Source organism: Lagenorhynchus albirostris, chromosome 1 (assembly GCF_949774975.1).
Source record: "Lagenorhynchus albirostris chromosome 1, mLagAlb1.1, whole genome shotgun sequence".
Taxonomy (NCBI): Eukaryota; Metazoa; Chordata; class Mammalia; order Artiodactyla; family Delphinidae; genus Lagenorhynchus; species Lagenorhynchus albirostris.
Window position 1 is genome coordinate 80,694,587 of NC_083095.1, and position 18,394 is coordinate 80,712,980.

At 37.0% G+C, this 18,394-nt stretch overlaps 1 protein-coding gene across 2 annotated transcripts in view; it reads left to right on the forward strand.

The window, feature by feature from the left end:
- The window catches only part of CDIN1 (CDAN1 interacting nuclease 1), a 212,109-nt gene that overhangs the window by 97,961 nt on the left and 95,754 nt on the right, over positions 1 to 18,394 (forward strand). The window contains exons 8-10 of one of the 2 annotated variants that reach the window (XM_060168625.1): positions 3,068 to 3,135; positions 14,500 to 14,565; positions 15,156 to 15,279. In XM_060168625.1, the coding sequence (XP_060024608.1) occupies positions 3,068 to 3,135; positions 14,500 to 14,565; positions 15,156 to 15,279 (258 nt within the window). The remainder of the gene's footprint in view (positions 1 to 3,067; positions 3,136 to 14,499; positions 14,566 to 15,155; positions 15,280 to 18,394) is intronic. The other variant, XM_060168633.1, reaches the window with a different exon arrangement.

Here is an 18,394-nt window from a genome sequence, read left to right on the forward strand (position 1 = left end):
TATATCAAACAAAGCATAATCAAGAAGTATATCTTTCCAAAGTTTCAAATTAGTGATTGCTTTTACCGTGCAAAATAAAACAGGCTGGGGTGTTCATAGAGAATTGATTTTATCTTTGTACTGAGATAGTAGCAGTTTAATATAATGTAAATACACTTGCATAGATGTTTCTGAGGCTGATCAACAGGAATTATTTTATTTCACACTGAGTAAAAATTATTGAATTTTCATGTGAGTGGAAATGCTATTTGTATGTTGTTCTGATAATTTGGTAACGTTTACATTGCTTACTCGGTAAATTGCATCATTTCATTAGAAAGCACACACTTAATAAATAGAATAGGTGCAAAACCTTTTTACTCCATTATGAAAATGTTACATGTAGACATTTGTTTAAGTAGAATAAAGTAAATTGGTCATTTGTTAATAAGACGCCAAAAAAGCACAGTAGCAAAGAGTATATAAATTGTCATTGTGCTTTCTTTTTCTTTTGGTGTCTACTGTAATTCTTCCTACATAGCCACGCCCACTCACCTTTCCTGCCACAGGTTATATTCACGGACACAAAAGGCGTGAGAAACCGGCCACCTCAACTTTCCAAAGTGTGACTTCAGGACAAGCTATTAGACAAAGACCTAAACAGAGGAGCAAGGAAAGACAAGGGTACAGGAAGCTTGAAGTGCTGTGGGTTTCATTTCTGTACCATCAGTAACCTTGGTTTCATGATTCAACATTTTAGATGTAAATAATTTACAACAATAAAAGTGAGAGCACATTTATGTGGAATAGAAGTAAATAATTTAGTTCTCAAATGTGGGATGCCCCTAGTAATGAGAAACCATTGAGAGGTATTCATCAGATATCTTCAATGGACTCTGCAAGTGTGTGAAATTTTGTGATTTAAGAATTTGTTTTCTTTATTTTGTTTTCAGTGAGAAGTAAGAGCAGTCCTATGCATGGGGAGGAGGGGACAGCAGAAGGAAAAAGACAATGATAATGACTTGGGGCTTGTTTTGATAGTGGATACGAGTGGTCTCACCTCTTGAATTCTAAGATTTAAGTGATATTCACCTGTATGTGTTAAAGAGCAGACTAATTCTCTAAGAATTTTTAATTTTACAAATAATATATAAGCTTTATTTCATTTAAATTGGACTCTTGCAGTGCATGATCAGAATTAAAGAGTCTCTGGTAAGCCAAGGAGTGATAGGACCAGGTTGGCATCAGTGAGATGGAGAATTAGATAATTACAGGCACACCTCATTTTATTGTGCTTCACTTTATTGCGCTGCGCAGATATTATGCCTTTTACAAATTGAAGGTTTGTGGCAACCCAGCATCGAGCAAGTCTGTTGGATTCATTTTCCCCATAGCATTTGCTCACTTCCTGTCTCTGCGTCACCTTTTGGTAATTCTTACAGTATTTTAAACCTTTTCATTATTATTATATTTGTTACCATCATCTGTGATGTTATAGTAGCAAAAAGATTAGGACTCGCTGAGGGCTCAGATTTTTTAGCAATAAAGTATTTTTTAATTAAGGTATGTGCATTTTTTTGGACATAATGCTTTTGGGCACTTCATAGACTACATTATAGTGTAAAAATAACTTTTATATGCGCTGGGAAACCAAAAAATTCATGTAACTTGCTTTACTGAGATATTTTTTTTATTCTGGAACTGAATCCACAATATCTGCAAGGTCTGCCTATGTTACCAAATGCTTTTGACAGAATTAAAGTACCAAAATAGGATAACACTCCTTTTCACACTTTGTACAATCTCATCCTTTTGGAAAATAGACCAGAATTCCAAGTTTCTTTCCTGACTTCATTACTTACTGGCCATGAGACTGTCAGCAGGTTCTTCAGCCTTCCTGAACCTTGCTTTCGTTAACTGTAAAAATGGGACTAGTAATGGTACCTGCTAATGTGATTGTTGTGAAGATTAAATAAGATGATACACCAAAGTGTTTAGCACAAAGGCTTAGTATGTGGTATTTAAGAAATATTAACTAATGTCAATTATCTTTACATAATCAATTTTAATATTTTTTAAAGAAGCCGTACAGAGGTCACAGACACAGGCTTTGCAGAGATTTTATACTGATCCTCTGCTCTGCCACATATTAGCCATATGACCTTGTGCAGATTTCTTTCTAAGCCTCAGTTTTCTCATCTGTAAGATAAGGATAATAATAACTGTGAGGATGAAATATAATACATAAAGCACTTAATACAGTGCCTGCCTCATAGTAGCACTCAAAACTTTTTTTTTTTTTTTTGGCCACCTGGCATGCGGGATCTTAGTTCCTCTACCAGGGGTCGAACCTGTGCCGCCTGCAGTGGAAGCACGGAGTCTTAACCACTGGACCGCCAGGGAAGTCCCAGCACTCAAAACATTCATGTGTGAGTGTGTATGTATTTATATGCATTATATAATATGTGAAAACTTGCACACACGAGAAAAAGACTTGAAACAGCCTCTGTACCCACACCCTGATCCACAGCCCTTTACTAGGATGTCTTTCCTCCAGAGTGCATATAATTCTCAACAAGTCAGTTGTTTGACTTCCCAAGTCACAGAAGATCACCAGTCATAGACTAGAAGTGAAATAGGAGCTGCTAAATGCTGGCTTTGTGACAAGTGTGAATTCACAGAAGATTTATGGAACTCTGTAAGACTAGAAACTCTTTTAGGGCAAAGGCTGGTTGGTATTCTTTGCTGCACCTTGTAAGTGCTTAGTAAATGGTCCTAAATTGAACTGAGGGATTTTTAACATAGCATAAAGGATGTTTAAAATGAATTTCTTTTCAAAAGAAGATAAAGTACACATCCATTTACAAATCTTTATTTGCCAAAATCCATTTAAACATTATAGAAAAAAGTCTATCGAATCACTTAAATGAGGGGATTTGTAAAGAAATCTCACTCCTCAGAGATGTGGGCTGTTTGAGGAGGTACTTGCTGTAATTACCTCCATTGGTCATTTCATCTCAAAGTATAGCCCTGGTATTAGTGTGCTTTAATTCTACCTATGTTACCCTCCTTAACTAACACTTCCCAGTGCCATTGGTCATGAGCATGAAGTTCTGCTCAGGGACTTGCTTCTGGAGAAAAACCTGTCCTTCCTAGGTAAGTATTGCTTACGTCCTCTTCAGCATATGTTATCTCCACGAGTGCTTAAATATATATTTTTAAAAATCTTCCACTTGCAGTTATTATGTACTAAAGGAAGAGAAAACGATGATGGATGCTGTGCATGTTATCTTTTATTGATTTAGAACTGAGCAGGAACTCAGTTACCTAATCCCCTGTATATACAACACATGCACAGGCTTGCAATTAATATTTTATAGAATAAGTGGCTGAAAAAATGCTTTAATATCTGTTGCAGTATTACTTTTGGTGTCATGAGATATTAGCCATAATCTAGGCCTTCCAAGAGAAAGAAACAAAAGAAATATTGTCCATAAAATACTTTATATATTAAAAAGAATTGTTAGAAAAATTCATGTTAGGTATTTTTGTCTCGTGTATGGAATCGGCTAGTACTTTTACTTGAAAATGAAATACTGAGCTTTTATTATTTTTATGCCAAACATGAATTGTCATCATAGATTTAGTATGACTTTTTAAAATCTCACATGTATGCATGTGTTTGTGTGCCAATGTGGAATCTTATTACAGATTGTTATTTCTTTCAACATCTCTTACACATTAGAAATTAAGCCTCAAAAGGCGTTCATGTGATAACTGATCACAGCAACCATAAAGCACTCTACAAGGAATTAATTCCTCTTCTCCATTTTAAATGTGGTAATTTGTCAAGGTTCTATACAGATCGTATTATTGTACACATCTGTTTTATGTAGATGTTTAAGAGTTTGCATAGTGTATTTTTTTTAGTTTAAAAACATCAGACAATATTGGATTACATAATTTTTGCTCCAAAATGGACAAGACTTAGCCAAGGAAAGTCAAATGAATGGTCTTATGTCAAGTTGAGGAAGGATGTTGAATACAGTTCTGCAAGAAGTCTGTTTTAACTCTTAATATTCCATATTTTTATTAGTGACCTGGAGAATGGAGTTGAATGTGTTATAAGATTGTTGATAATTTTAAGATAGGGTATACCATAAATATTCTCCAGCGAGAGTTAGAGAAAGCTGATAAATTAGGAAAGTGGCCTCAGATTACTGAATTAAATTTTGCTATGCAAAAGCAGCAAGTTTTTGTTTTTCTTAACATCTTTATTGGAGTATAATTGCTTTATAATGGTGTGTTAGTTTCTGCTTTATAACAAAGTGAATCAGTTATACATATACATATATCCCCATAACTCTTCCCTCTTGCGTCTCCCTCCCTCCCACCCTCCCTATCCCACCCCTCTAGGTGGTCACAAAGCACCGAGCTGATCTCCCTGTGCTATGCAGCTGCTTGCCACTAGCTATCTATTTTACATTTGGTAGTGTATATATGTCCATGCCACTCTCTCACTTTGTCCCAGCTTACCCTTTCCCCTCCCCATATCCTCAAGTCCATTCTCTCGTAGGTCTGCATCTTTATTCCCATCTTGCCCCTAGGTTCTTCATGACCTTTTTTTTTTTTTTTAGATTCCATATATATGTGTTAGCATATAGTATTTGTTTTTCTCTTTCTGACTTACTTCACTCTGTGTGACAGTCTCTAGGTCCATCCACCTCACTACAAATAACTCAGTTTCGTTCCTTTTTATGGCTGAGTAATATTCCATTGTATATATGTGCCACAAGAAGATGTGGCACATATATACAATGGAATATTATTCAGCCATAAAATGTTTTTTAATATAAGAAGAACAACTGAGATGTTCAGCATATGGAAAGAGGGTGAATTAGATAGAAATCACTTTTTAAAATCTGATAAAGAACAAGAGTGTATAATGACTCAGAACCAGTTGGAATGGATGACCTATGATGCACCACGAGATATGGTGTAGAACTATGGAGTTCCGATAATATTATGAAGTATCTGATCATATTGATCACTCAGTGGCCAATACGGCACGGCCAAGTCTATTGTTTGAAGCCACCGACTGAGCAGTCGTATTTTCAAGACTGCTTGGTATTACTCTCTTGGCACCATCTGCTTAAGAGTAGTCAGGCCCTTGACACCACTTCTTTGCTTCGACTAGCTTTTCTCTGCTTCCTTCCTGAGGACTAGAAGACCCCACCGGGGAGGAAAAGCAAAGGGCTTACTCATGGCTTAAACTTAGTCCCAGGTCCTTGACTTCCTTGATTCCGGGAACTGAGTGCACTAGACTGGATTGGCCATGGCTGACAAAGGCAGTGCAGAAACACGCCAGGGAGTCATTGCCACTCGCATACGTGTTCAGAAAGGGGACTTAATATGGAGGAATCCCATCTATTCCTCTGTGCTCTAAGATCTAGAGGTAATTCTTTTATTGAAGCATACTAAAGATGATACTTAACTGGTGTTTTAGCTGGCTTCATGTAACCTCAGTCCTGTTTTGAAGCATTTCCTCATCAGCATATGAAGAAGTTGTTATTCTATGCACTTTAAGCGTTTTAATGCAATACTGAATTAATACATGTTTATTTATGGTTAAAACATGAAAATTCAAAGCTTTGTATGGAGTATTGTTATGGGGTTGTTCTTTTACCTTGTAAATACCCCTTCACAATGATTAATCATATCTAAAGTACTGTACCAGGTGAATTTAGATAGATCATCAAAAATATTGGTATATAAATAGACCACTAAACGTATTTTATGTTTTCTTGTTTACATGTGTACACCGTGAATTTTGTTGCAGAGGCGTTGCAAACATGTTTGTTTTACTTTGATTTTTTTTAATAAATGAAGGTAAAATCAATCTCTTTCCCTCCGTGTCTCTCTCTCTCTCCTTCCCTCCCTCCCTCCCTCCTTCAAATCTGGACTACTTTCAAAAGACGAGGATTCTTATTGTTTATATATTACCCCTTCTTAAGAATTATGACTTCCTGAAATTTTTTATCTCATTTAAAAATTTCCACCCATTGTGCTCGATATGTCATTTTATAAAATACATATTTTATCTGACCTCTGTAAAACAGAGAGGGCAGATAAAAGAGAGAAATAAAAATAAATCACTTTTATCTTAACCCTAATAATTTCTTAAATTTTCTTGATTTATAACCATGTACTGAGCAGTTGCTATGGCACAAGATTTAACCAGGCACTATTGGAAAGAAAGAGAGTCCTTTTCATTGAAGATTTGGGTGTACTCATGGATTTATCCTATCTTGTAAATTTATCCATTTTGTACTTCTCAAAATGTATATTGTATTAAGAGGAGTCAACGTTGAATAAATGACTTTAGTTTCTCCAACTCAAAAATATATTTTATTCACATATTTGTTTGAAAAATAAGTTACTGAGTCAGGTACTATTTTAGGCATTAGACATAAGTCAGATAAAGTCCCTGCTTTTGTAGCGTTATGGTCTAGTAGGGAGACAAGTTACAAACAAATGAGTACAGGTAATTTCTAGTAATTTTCTCAGAGCTCTTGTAATTCTTTTATTCATTATTCATTCATTCTTTTCAGTTAACTTTTGTCGCGTATGTTCTCTGCATGCCAGGAACTATACACTAATTACTACGAGGATGATGACAGACACTCCCGCCGTCCGGCTGCTCAGTCACACACACTATTGCCTTGTCCGTCCCAGTAAGAATGCAGTTTCATCTAGTGCATCTCACTTGATTGTCTTGATAGTGAAAATAAATACATTCAAGGCTGTTATCCTGCTTCTCCTATGAAATTTTTGAAAGAAAGGTACAGATTATATTAAAAATCAATAGCTACCCTTTACATATGAAGAAAATGCTACTGGCTCATAAGCTACTTTTGAAGTGGTGATAGAATTTTACTTCCTCATCTGTTCTCTCTCAGTGGCCCCTTCCTGCTTCCGTGTGCTTCTTGGACAGCTAGTTGAGCTCATTAGCTTGGCTGTCTTACCACTAAGCTAACCACTCTTTCTTTTGGTGCAGCAGACAGATACCTTTAGTACCTGCTATGGGCAGGTACCATTAGGGGTTAAAAAAAAAAAAAATCTTAAGTCAAACATGGAGCCTTCCAGGAAAATTTCAGATAAGTAGAGGTCAGTTCTTTCCAAGGATGGTTAATTTAGAATGAATATTTATTGATCGGCATTTAAAGTCTCAGAAAATGTGAAGAGCCTACTGCCGACTTTTGGGCTTGGAAGCACAAAGAACCCTTCTTAAACTTTAAATTGACCGGTGTCACTTGTGACCATCCTTATCCCCTCTGCTAAGAGTTTGTTCCTTTTCTAACATCAGTGAAATAGAAAATGTATTATGTCTACTGATGGAAGATGTTTTAATTTGTATCTCTCAAGTAATTAATGAAACCACGTTTTTTTATATCCTCTCTCTGTCTCTCTGTCTGTCTCTCTTTTTTGAGGGGGTGAGGGGAGAGCTTTGGACAAAAGGCAAGGGAGGAAAGGAAAATAGTGACTGCCAGAAGATGACAAGACCGTTTGCACTGTTAGGGAAGATATGAAAGAGCTTGTACCAAAGACTGAAGACGAACCATTCATCCTCCATGGGTTGGCATATCTCCAGGTCGGAGGGACTTTCATTAGTGACTTCCACAGCCACTGTCTGGTGCAAATTCTTGTTAAGTTTGGCTTGATAAGGATGGCTCTGCAGTTATTTTATTCTTTCCAGTGAATGTTGCCGTTAGTAGAAGCTAACAATTATTTTGAGTGACACCTGAGAGACATTTGCTTCATCCCTTCCTCACCCTACCATGTTTGGTCTTGCCTTATGACAAACCAGCATATTTTACATGGGTGCTTTTCTAGCGTTCATGTATTACTCTGTGGGACTCCAGGAGGGTGTAATCTGTAAAGCCAAATAGGCTTAGTGAAGGATGTCCCTTGCTGTAAGAAATTAGGATCTTTGTTTCTAAGAGTTCATCTACTCCTGCTGCTTTATTCCCCACCTGAAGCAGCAGTGCTCTGGGGAAGTGATTATGATGTGACAAACGGGGGATTATGACTTTAGGTGAAGAATAGGCAGTGGGAATAGATGAGATTTAGAATACTAGGATTGTGTTTACATGCAGATGTTAGCAGTAGAGGATAAGAGACTAGAAATAAAACATATGGTTATATAGGCTAAAGGGAACTGAGATGGTTGGGTATTTCAGAAGGTATCAACTATTTAAATTCCTAACTAAAGGTTAAAACTTAGATGCAGTTTTCAGGGTAACAGGAACATTATATTGGGGGCAGGATGTGGAGAATCTAGGGCCTGTTCTCCCCTTCCTGAAGAAGTTGTCAAGGTGAGGGACCATCTTTACTTACTTGCCTTATTGAATATGCTTGTGCACGCTTCTCCCTGGGACCAAGAGAAAAGAACCACAGACATGTGTATGCTGCTGAAAGACAGGTTCTTTGGAACTTTGAAGACAGGTTACCCTGTCCACTTAACGACGGTAGTCTTCCTGCTTCAGGCCCACAGCTCTTCCGTCACCATTGCTCTGGTTAGATAACTCACATCTGCCAATATCTGCTTTCCTGGCCACTGATGATAAATTAAAACTTTTGGTTGTAAGTGACAGAAATCCAGTCTAACTAGATTATATGCACACACAAAAAAGGAGAATTTACTAGTTCAGAGATATACCCGTGAAGTCCAAAGGAGAAGTTTGCTTATGGTGTGTCTAGAATCCAGAAGACAAAACAGTGTCATCAGTTCTCCTCTTTTTTCCCTTTTGTGTTCTTTTTTGCCCTGTTGGCTTCATTCTTAGACAACAAAGATGATCCCTGGCAGTTGCTAATTTGTTTACTCTTGAGAGTTTCTAATCCCAGGGCACAGTGGTGCTTCTGGTTGGCCTCATAATGAACCTTAGAAAGGGCTCTGATCAGTTATTCTGGGTCAAGTGTCCACTCCTGTGGCCAGTGGTAGGGGGGCGGGAGGACCGCCCACCAGAATCACATTGTGAGAGTAAGGTGGCAGTGCCAGACAGGGCAGAGTACAGGACAGAAAAAAATCAAATATCTCACCCCACAGAAAATTAGCTACAGGTTGGAGCTTTATTCCCCATAACCAAAAGGCATCAGGGGTCAAATCTGTTACTGTTATTGTTGGATTGGTTCCTTGGTCCTGTGTGTGTGTGTGTCAGTGTGTAGAGATCACTTTTATGTCTCAGAGCTGCTAATATGCCTCCCTCCATTGAGATTCGTTCAGGGACAATAGGGTCTTAACATCAGTGACTACACCTCAAAGAGCTGGGGCGGACAAAGGCTAACATTCATCCATTCCACAGAATTTTGGAGTTAGAAAGGGCTCTGTGACCATCCAGTCTCCCTGTTCTGTTTAGTGGAAACTTGCCCCAGACCTTTCATCACAGTTATTGCCCTCCCCCTCCCAACAACTTGCCCTGAATTCTTTTTACTCTACCATGCTGATTTGTCCCTTCTTTTGTGGCATTAAACCAAAAGAATTTAGAGTGATGCAGTATAAAATATGGAAGAGTTTTGCTTTTGTTGTCCATGTTCATGTCCTCTGTCTCCACAGCCACCAGTCAGCAGGGGCCAGCCTACCCTGCCTCACTTTGCACTGTCCTGGCTTGTGACCTCCCATTTGTTTCCTATCTTTAGGGCACTTCAGTTTTCACAAGTATTGTCCCCAAAGACATAAGCAAAGGACAAGGTCAGAGCAGTCAGTTGTATTCCTTATTAGTGGCTTTGATAAGAGGCTTTGGGGGAAGAGGTTAAAACTAATGGCTGTAATGAAATTTTTAGGTTCTCTAAAGATTTCATTCATCTGTGTTATCGCTCTCCCCATTAAATGCATATCTGTTCGGTGTACCTTTGCGATGGTTTGCATAGCATAGTAACATCTATTACCAAAACCCTGCTAACTTCTTAAATTGGAAAGGCTGTGAAACTTACTCTTAGAGAATATAAAAATATGGGATGCAAAAGTCATAGCACCAATTATTGAATGAGACAGTGTTTTGGGGGGAAAAAACCAGAAAAACAAGATACTGGAGTAGAAAAGATATACTGTAGTTTTCACTTGTATTGATGTGTATTTTTTGCCCTTCCCCAATTTAGTAAAAATGTAACAGGTGTTAAAAAGTTTCTTTTTGTACGAGGTATTTTAACCTAGCATTTTAGAAACGTTTTGACAAATTCATAGATAAAAGACCATGTCAGAATATTATTTTTCTTTTCATTTTCAGATGTTATGAACTGGAATTTTGCATAATTTCTCTGGGAAATAACTGTATTTCTTAAATTTAAAGTCTTTTAAGAAAAAAAAAAGAAAGCCTCAAACTTCTTGGCAGTCCTCATGCTGTGCTGATTCTTAAGTATATGTTAACTAGTTTCAGATGTGTTTTGTTCTCTGACTCAAAATCACGCCTTTATTTTAAAAAAAGAAATTGTGTAATCAGTACTTAATTGCTTTGGATATTTTGGGCATTTAGAGGAGAGGGTAATTAAAAGGCCCCAGAAATTAAACTTTCACAGTGTTCTTTACATATGTGATTCCTTTTTAAAAATGTCCTCTAAAGGCAAGCCTGACAACTTAAAAACAAATGAAGATCTGGATTGTCTTTTAAAATGTAACATCAGTTTTATCTGTGGATGCAGTTTCATTGGTTTTTTAGTTCCATTGAAGAAAGGATCATTAAAAGGCTAGAGATCAAGTGATTATTTCGTTCAGCTCCTCTTCGGTCCCGTGTCAACCAAATACTATCCAACAGATAGCCATCTCCTCTCTTGCGTTTCCAAATCTTTCAGGAGGAAAATGAGAAAATTTTCCCCACTTCATAAGTATTACACATGATCAAATTTAAGTATTTGCCATAATTAAGAGTGGTATATGGTCTGTTGGGACAAACCAGTACTTGGTTGTGGTGGGCTCTTGTCTATATCTGGCTATTTGAGAGGCCCAGGTGTTGGCAGTCACTTAACTTCTCTTGGCCTCTTTTATCATGTATAAACTGGAAGGTTGGAAGACTCTACAAGCTCAGAAATACTGTTTCTTAAGGCACACTATCTAAATACCCTACATTTTGTGGATCTAGAGGCTAACAAGTCTGCTTTTAAGTGAGAATATTCTTATATTAACTTTGATAATGAACACTTGAACAATGACATTAACAAGCTTGTACTTATGAAATATATTAGGTGTTTTTAATATACCTTAAATCAGAAGAGCCCTACTTCATATTTGCTACATTCACTGAGTAAGTTAGGTATACAGAATTTGGAGATTGATTTCATATTGATCCGCAGCAATTCTGGGAAGTTATACTAAAAGTACTAGTCTAAAACATTGCTGTTACTCTTTTTTTTCCCTTTCTAACTAATGTTATTCTTTCTTTTTTCTTAATCCTGATCAATTTTTTCTTGAAGAAAACAGCAGGTTACTTAAACCTCCAGTTTTCCACTTGGGAAGTTCAAAAAATCATAAGTAACCACTTGGTTCCAATATGTACAAAAAGCTCTAAAAACATGGATGAAACTTATGATTCCCAAGGAAAATATAAATTGCAAAACTGACTGTATAAGAGATGAAAATATAAACAGATCAGTAGCCGTAAAAAAAAAAAAAGGGAAAAGTAACCAAAGAGCTACCCACTATAGTAGCAGCAGGCCTAGACTGCTTATTATGGGGAATTCTGCCCAAACTTGAAGGAATGGATAAATCCAATGTTATTTAAAATACTACAGACCAAAGAAGAAGGTAGGAAAACTTCCCATGTGTAGTCCCTTCCTTGATGATCAAGATGTACCTCAGAGCAGACAACTGGGGCCAGGGGTGAAAGATAGCAGTGAAAGTCATCAAATACAACCTTGAACTTTGGGTCACTTTTGTTGTCTCTTAAATCAGGAAAGAAAATTATTAAGTCAGTTCAGGTGGGCTTTGCAGAAGACATGGGTATTCTTAAAAATGCATTTATATTTTATTCATTTACCCTTTTGAGTCTTAAATATGTGCCAAGTATATGCTGGTGGTGAGAATGGGGCAGTGAATAGGCCCGGGATTTGGGAGACAGGCACATACACAATGAGACAAGGGAATGAACAAAGAAGGAGGCAGAAGGGAAGTCATGTGATGACTGAGCCATAACCTCGAGATCCTAGAGTTGGAACCCTGACCCACCCAATGGTCAACCAAATTTTAAATCCATACCCAATGGTTTGGATAATGATCTAATGGTAAGAAATCTTTGAAGGTCTGGGAGCCAGGAAAGGAGCATAATGCAAAGGCCAGGAAATCAGGTCAGATGGATGGGGCTGATGTTAAAAATCTCCTGGGACCTAGACCAGGTGAGCAAGGCCACCTGTTCATAAATGCTACTTCCTATACTTGCACTCTCATCTTCTCTGAACTTTGCCAAGTTGTACCCTCCTCCTTTTTTAGGAAATCTAGGTTGAAAGAAATAGTGTGAAGATTGAAACAAGGCAGGTAAGGCAGTGAGGGTTTAGAAAATAAACAGAGAAGATACCCAATACATAATAACATAGTACTTCCGATATGTGGAATGACCTCTTTAAAAAAAAAAAAAGCGTAATATCTGGTGGTGACACAGACTCCTAGAAGCTGTCTTTTGAGTACAGTTACTATTGAATCAACTTCGTATTGAGAGGTAGGGAGGTGGGGGGGTGGCATGGAGAAAGCATATGAATACTCTTGTACTTTGAGGTTCTCCACAGAAAGATGGAAAGATTTCCTAGCCTCACCTGATGTTTATCTTCAGGAAATTTAAATTGTAGGTATTGTGTTAGTAATTTTGGCACAGTGAACAAGAGTGTAGCATCTGCCTTTTAAGGGATTTTAGTGTGTGCGTTTGGATTGCTTGGTGACCTTTGAAATTTTGTTTTGCGCTGCTGTCGGAAACATAATCATTTTTCTTTCTGAAACAGATTTGAACATCTGCAAAGGTTGATCAAGCTAGGATAGTTTTAATAAAATATTAATCTCTCTTTTTTAATGTCAACCCAGCTTTTAAAACTGTTCATCAGCCACCTGAAACATCAGCTCAAGGCAGTTGGGTTGATTTAATAAATGCCTTTTCCATTAAACATTCTTGTAGCCAGAATGCATTTAGAGGATAGAAATTTTTTCAGTCTTGTTCATCCACAGTTCAGTTTTCCAAATTCTCTTGTTTTTAAAGTAAGATTAATTTTATTTCAACAGTTAACTTAGAATTTTTTATATTTCAAGCAGGGGAGATTGTTTCAAATTCTAGCATCAGTCCTTCAAAATTTGGATAAAGGATAACAACTGTAACCAAATTTAATTTAAATATCTAGTTTAAATATGTGTCTTGTCATTTAAAGGTTATTTACGTTTAAAATGCTGACCTTTCAGGATGTACACAGGAGTGTTCTAAAACAGAGTTTCTGAACATTGGCCATGAAACCACTGTCTTGGCCTGACAAATGGATTGGAAATAAGCTACCCAACAACTGAGAATGGGCCATTAATTTTAATCAAAGGTGATGCAGGAAGGCGAATGGGATGCATGACAATGTCAACAGCCCAGTAGGTGTTAAAAGACCACACAGCCTTCCTTGTTACTTGGTTGGGCCATTAGTTGAGGTTGGGTGAAGACAGAAAGCCATGTCTGGAATTGAATGACCAGGTCACTCCAAAATCTAACAGAGAACTGCTCATTTCAGAATCACATTGTAATGCCTTTAGAAGTCAAGGACAGCGTTTAGAAAATATTGGAGGACTTTTTTTTTTTTAACCAAGCACCTAGGTAGTTTTTTCCAACTTTGTCAAGCACTCTGTTTTCCTGCCTCCTTTCCTCCTGAATGGCTCATTGATATTTACAGAGGATCAAGAAATCGAACAGATTTAGAAAAAAATCTCAAAGCCTGTTTGCTTTTCAGAATTACATATTTGTTAGTTGTAAAACTTTGGTAGATGCCAGAAACAATAGCCGACCAAAGGTATTAAGCAGGGTAATTAATTCTCTGTGGGGATCTCACTGTCCTTGTCTCTTTCTTATGTTCTTGTATGTAGGAATAGTTTCACTAATTGAAACTAAACTTTCTTAATTGCTTTAATGAAAGCATTTGTTTTATAAAGGCCAATGTCAATATTGGCTTGATAACATTAGTGATATTCATGGTGGTGGAAGCCTTTTCTTTTAATCAGTAAGTATACTTCATTATTTTGAGTATCTTCAATTATAAGAAAGGTAGTGTATGACAGCTTGAATTAATGATGTTTATAATAAAGACATAAAAATGCAGAAGGGACAAAGAGCCATTTTTATATCTCTGCTTCCAGTTTGTTATGAAAGTTCATTTATTCCTACACAGCATTGCATATATAAGAATGATATGTATGACTGCATTAGTAATTTTTACACATTTTTAAGAAAGAAAAGCAATTATATTGCTGTCTTGTTAATGGAATACTGTGATAAGTAATAGTATTTGTTCATCCTGTAGATGAAGATCAGCTCCGTGCAAAGGGTTATGACAAAACACCAGACTTTATTTTACAAGTACCCGTTGGTAAGTCCTTAAACTCTGCTATGCATTTGTTTATAGAGAAAAGGGATGTGTTTTTCCCATAGCTTTGAAAAATTGTGTTAGTGTTATTAGCAAATGTTACCAGAGAATCTAGATTCACTTGATAATTTTGTATCTAAATGTGTGAAATAATTGCAAAAGATTATTTTAACATAGCAGAAAATTATAGGTTTAGAAGAAACCTATGCCTTAAAAACTTTTGTGTATATTTGAGAAATAAACATGTGTTCTAAAGACATTTTGGTTACCATTTTCGAGTCATTTCTCTAAGTACCGAATTTTTAACATAGGGTTCTATTGAAAAGCCAGGCTCACTTGGTTTGCTTTCACATTACTTGTCAACTTATACAGGCAGTCTCAGAACAGGAGAGAGACTTTTGTAAATGACGAAAATAAAAGGGATGTGATTGTAGCATACATGTTCCTTGTTACGAACATGTACGATGTGTTGTTTTATAAGTACATCCATAGATGATGGTGAGGGCTAAGCCTCTGTTCATGAATGTGAAGCATAGAGAGACCCAGACAGAGTTCAAAATTTTCAATTTTCCCTTCCCTTTGCTCTATATTAGTAATGCTTTGTCCCTTAGCTGTAGAAGGGCACATAATTCACTGGATTGAAAGCAAAGCCTCATTTGGTGATGAATGTAGCCACCACGCCTACCTGCATGACCAGTTCTGGAGCTACTGGAACAGGTAAGGCCCCATTATTTTTCTCTTAAGATAAACGATACTCAGCAGAAATCTCATTAGTAAAAAATATTTTGTTTAGCTGGTAAAAATGCTAGTAGCCTTTGTTTCTGGTAAATACCGAGACTTGATTAATGTATTCATTTCAGGTAATTTCAGCTTCTTTGCTTTCATAATGTAGCTTCACTTTTTAAAACGAAAAATCTCTGCATAATGTCAAAATTAGTGTAGACGCCATTTTCCATTTCACAGTGATGATATTGGTGTCACTTAAAATATGAAAAATAGGATGTGATATATATTATGATATTGACACTGACTTTTATCCTCTTGATGTGGAAGTTATGCTTTCTGGCAGATCGTAAAAAAATATTTTATCCTCAGCTCTCTGAGGAAAGTATCCAAACGATATGAAAGATCAAAACAAATTACCTTCCAGTGGTAGAAAATAGTTTACCTACCAACTTCAACAAACATTCCCAAAGGCATGGAGATCTCAGTGGTTAAGAAAAGGATGGTGTTGGAGGAGGGGGGAGGATGCCATATTACTGAGTACCCACCATGTGTCTGGGCTTGCAGAATATCTCAGTTAATACTCACAAGAAAGTTACGTTTATTTCCATTTTACAGACAACTAAACTGATACTCAGAGAAAATGTAACTATGGGTACAACTAGTTATCATGCATTGTCTTTCTCACATCTAAATCTGTGCTACTTTTAGCACAACTCTATTGTAATTTACAGTACAACTGTTGAAACTTTGGCCTTTGCTATTATTGGAGTCCCAAGCTTTCACACCACATATTTTTGACCCCTTAGATCAGAAGGTGGGTCAAGGGGTAACCTTTCTAGATTAACTGTGTTCCTTGGTCACTGGCCAACTGTAAGAATACAATAATAAGGTGACATTGGTCCAATCATTAAGGAGAGAGACAGTAGCATCTGTGGACAGTAGTCTTACCCTGGAAAAAAACAGTGACAGCCTACAGAATTTGGCATTATAGTGTTACTCAGCTTTACAAAAGGCCAGTGGACCTCTCCCGTAGCAGATGTGCTAAACTAAGCCCACTTTTTGCCATGGTAACAATGATGATGACAAAATGCTAAATGTAATGGCTTTCTTGATTTTCTTGTGTAATTGTGCATAGCATCCGAGCTTTACTTTACAGGGATGGAGGAGGAAAGTGCAAAATGTTTTAGAAATCAATGCTGCTTCAGCGTTTCCTGTCTTTTATTCAGCCATTATTCAAATCAGCAGTAATGTGACAAATTGAATTTCAGATTTTTAGGAATTTTATGATGAGTTTGAAATAGTAAAGAAAGCATCATTTTTGATATTATAGGGAAAGCAATGACAAGAAAATTAAATTGCATAAGTTTAGGTTGATAAGGGATTTTTAAAAAACTGGTAAGCTCAATCATTATGCATTGAGACTGTCTCCCCACTTTGGTACTGATCAAGCCTTTTATGAGAAACAATTAGAATTTGAATCCAAATAGTAGAGCTGACTTGAAAATTCCAAAGGCACATCTTCATTCTAAAACAACTCAACTGTTGTTTGAATGTCTACTCTGTGCTTAGCCCTCCCCATTTTAGAGGCTGATTAAATAATCAAGTCACGCATATGGTAGACCTATGGATTATTCACATGGCCGGAGGGGCATCTGAGCAATGGATAACTTAATAGTTTGACTTGGACTGGATTTTGGATTATTGTGTTGCCTGCTGCTGTTTTAAATTTTAATGATGTTTTATTTACACTACTGTTGACTTACATTTCCTAAACACATTGTTTGAATGTATACCAGCTACGTGGACATAGTTCATTTAGGGCATGTTGTGTGGTAAGGGAAAGCCAGCCTTCGTTTTGAGTGTTCCAGATCATTCAAGGGGGGAATGCTCTGCACAAAAGTCACTAGTTCACAAAATGTCTGCAGAGAAGCCAAGAAATGCAGATCATGCTAACATTCAATATGGAAATAGAGGCGTTTACTTGGATATAGAATTTTGGTTGTAATAATGATACAGACTTATCAGTGATGAGGCATTTTGACAGAAGGAGAACTTAGCGCAGTTATGAAAGTTTGGGATCCTACTTTTTTTATATTTTGCCTCAACACAACTCACACAGCATTAGCGAAAATTCATCAGAGGAGGAAGAAATCTTTCCCGCCTATAGGTAGCCTTTCAAGGAGGCTGTTGGTTGGCATTTGGGTTAATTGCTTTATTTGTATGATAAGCCTCTAGTCAACATAAGAACTGCTTCCTAGTGTCACACTAGTTTTCTTTTTTTCTTCTAGTTTTATTGAGGTATAATTGCTATATAGCACTATGTAAGTTTAAGGTATACAGCATAATGATTTGACTTACAGACATGAAATGAAAAAATTGTCACATTATTTTTAGATTAAACATTGGATTTTATGATAAGACTGTTCAATGTTTGTGGAATCATAATCTTGTCTAAGCCTATTTTTCCACATAAATAACTACAGAGCCCCTATATTTTAGTTTAATATTTCTCTAAGAGTTTTCTTTTTATGTAAATTAGTATTCTTACTCAGCCTTTCAGCAGCTCCCAATCACACCTTCCCTCTTTATTAAAACATGCTCTTTTTATGGCTTCCGAAAGATATTCTTCTGGGTTTCTTCCCCACACACCAGCAACGTACTCTGTCTCTTTTGCTATCTCTTCTTCCTCTTCCCAGCTCTAGGCTGGAAGGCCCTGGAACTCAGGGCTCACCCCTCCTCCCTCTTCTGTCTACATTCTTCCTGGGTGTTCCCTGGAAGATCTCACCAGAGACTGTGGCTTTATATTCCATCTCTATGCTGCCATCTCCTAATTTTTACCCTCAGCCCTAAGATTCCCCCTGAGTATACATTTGTTCATCTATCCAGCTGGCTACTGAGTATCTTCTCCTGGTTATCTAATAGGTATCTCAGACTTTACATGTCCAAAATTAAACCCTTGACTTTCTTCCTCAAGCTTGTTACTCCCCTATTTCCTCCCAAGCTCAACTAGTGGCACCACAATATCTCCAAATCCTCAACCCCGAGTATCATCACCAATCCATCAGCAAGTCCATTCAGCCCTACCTTCACCACGTCTCAAATTGTG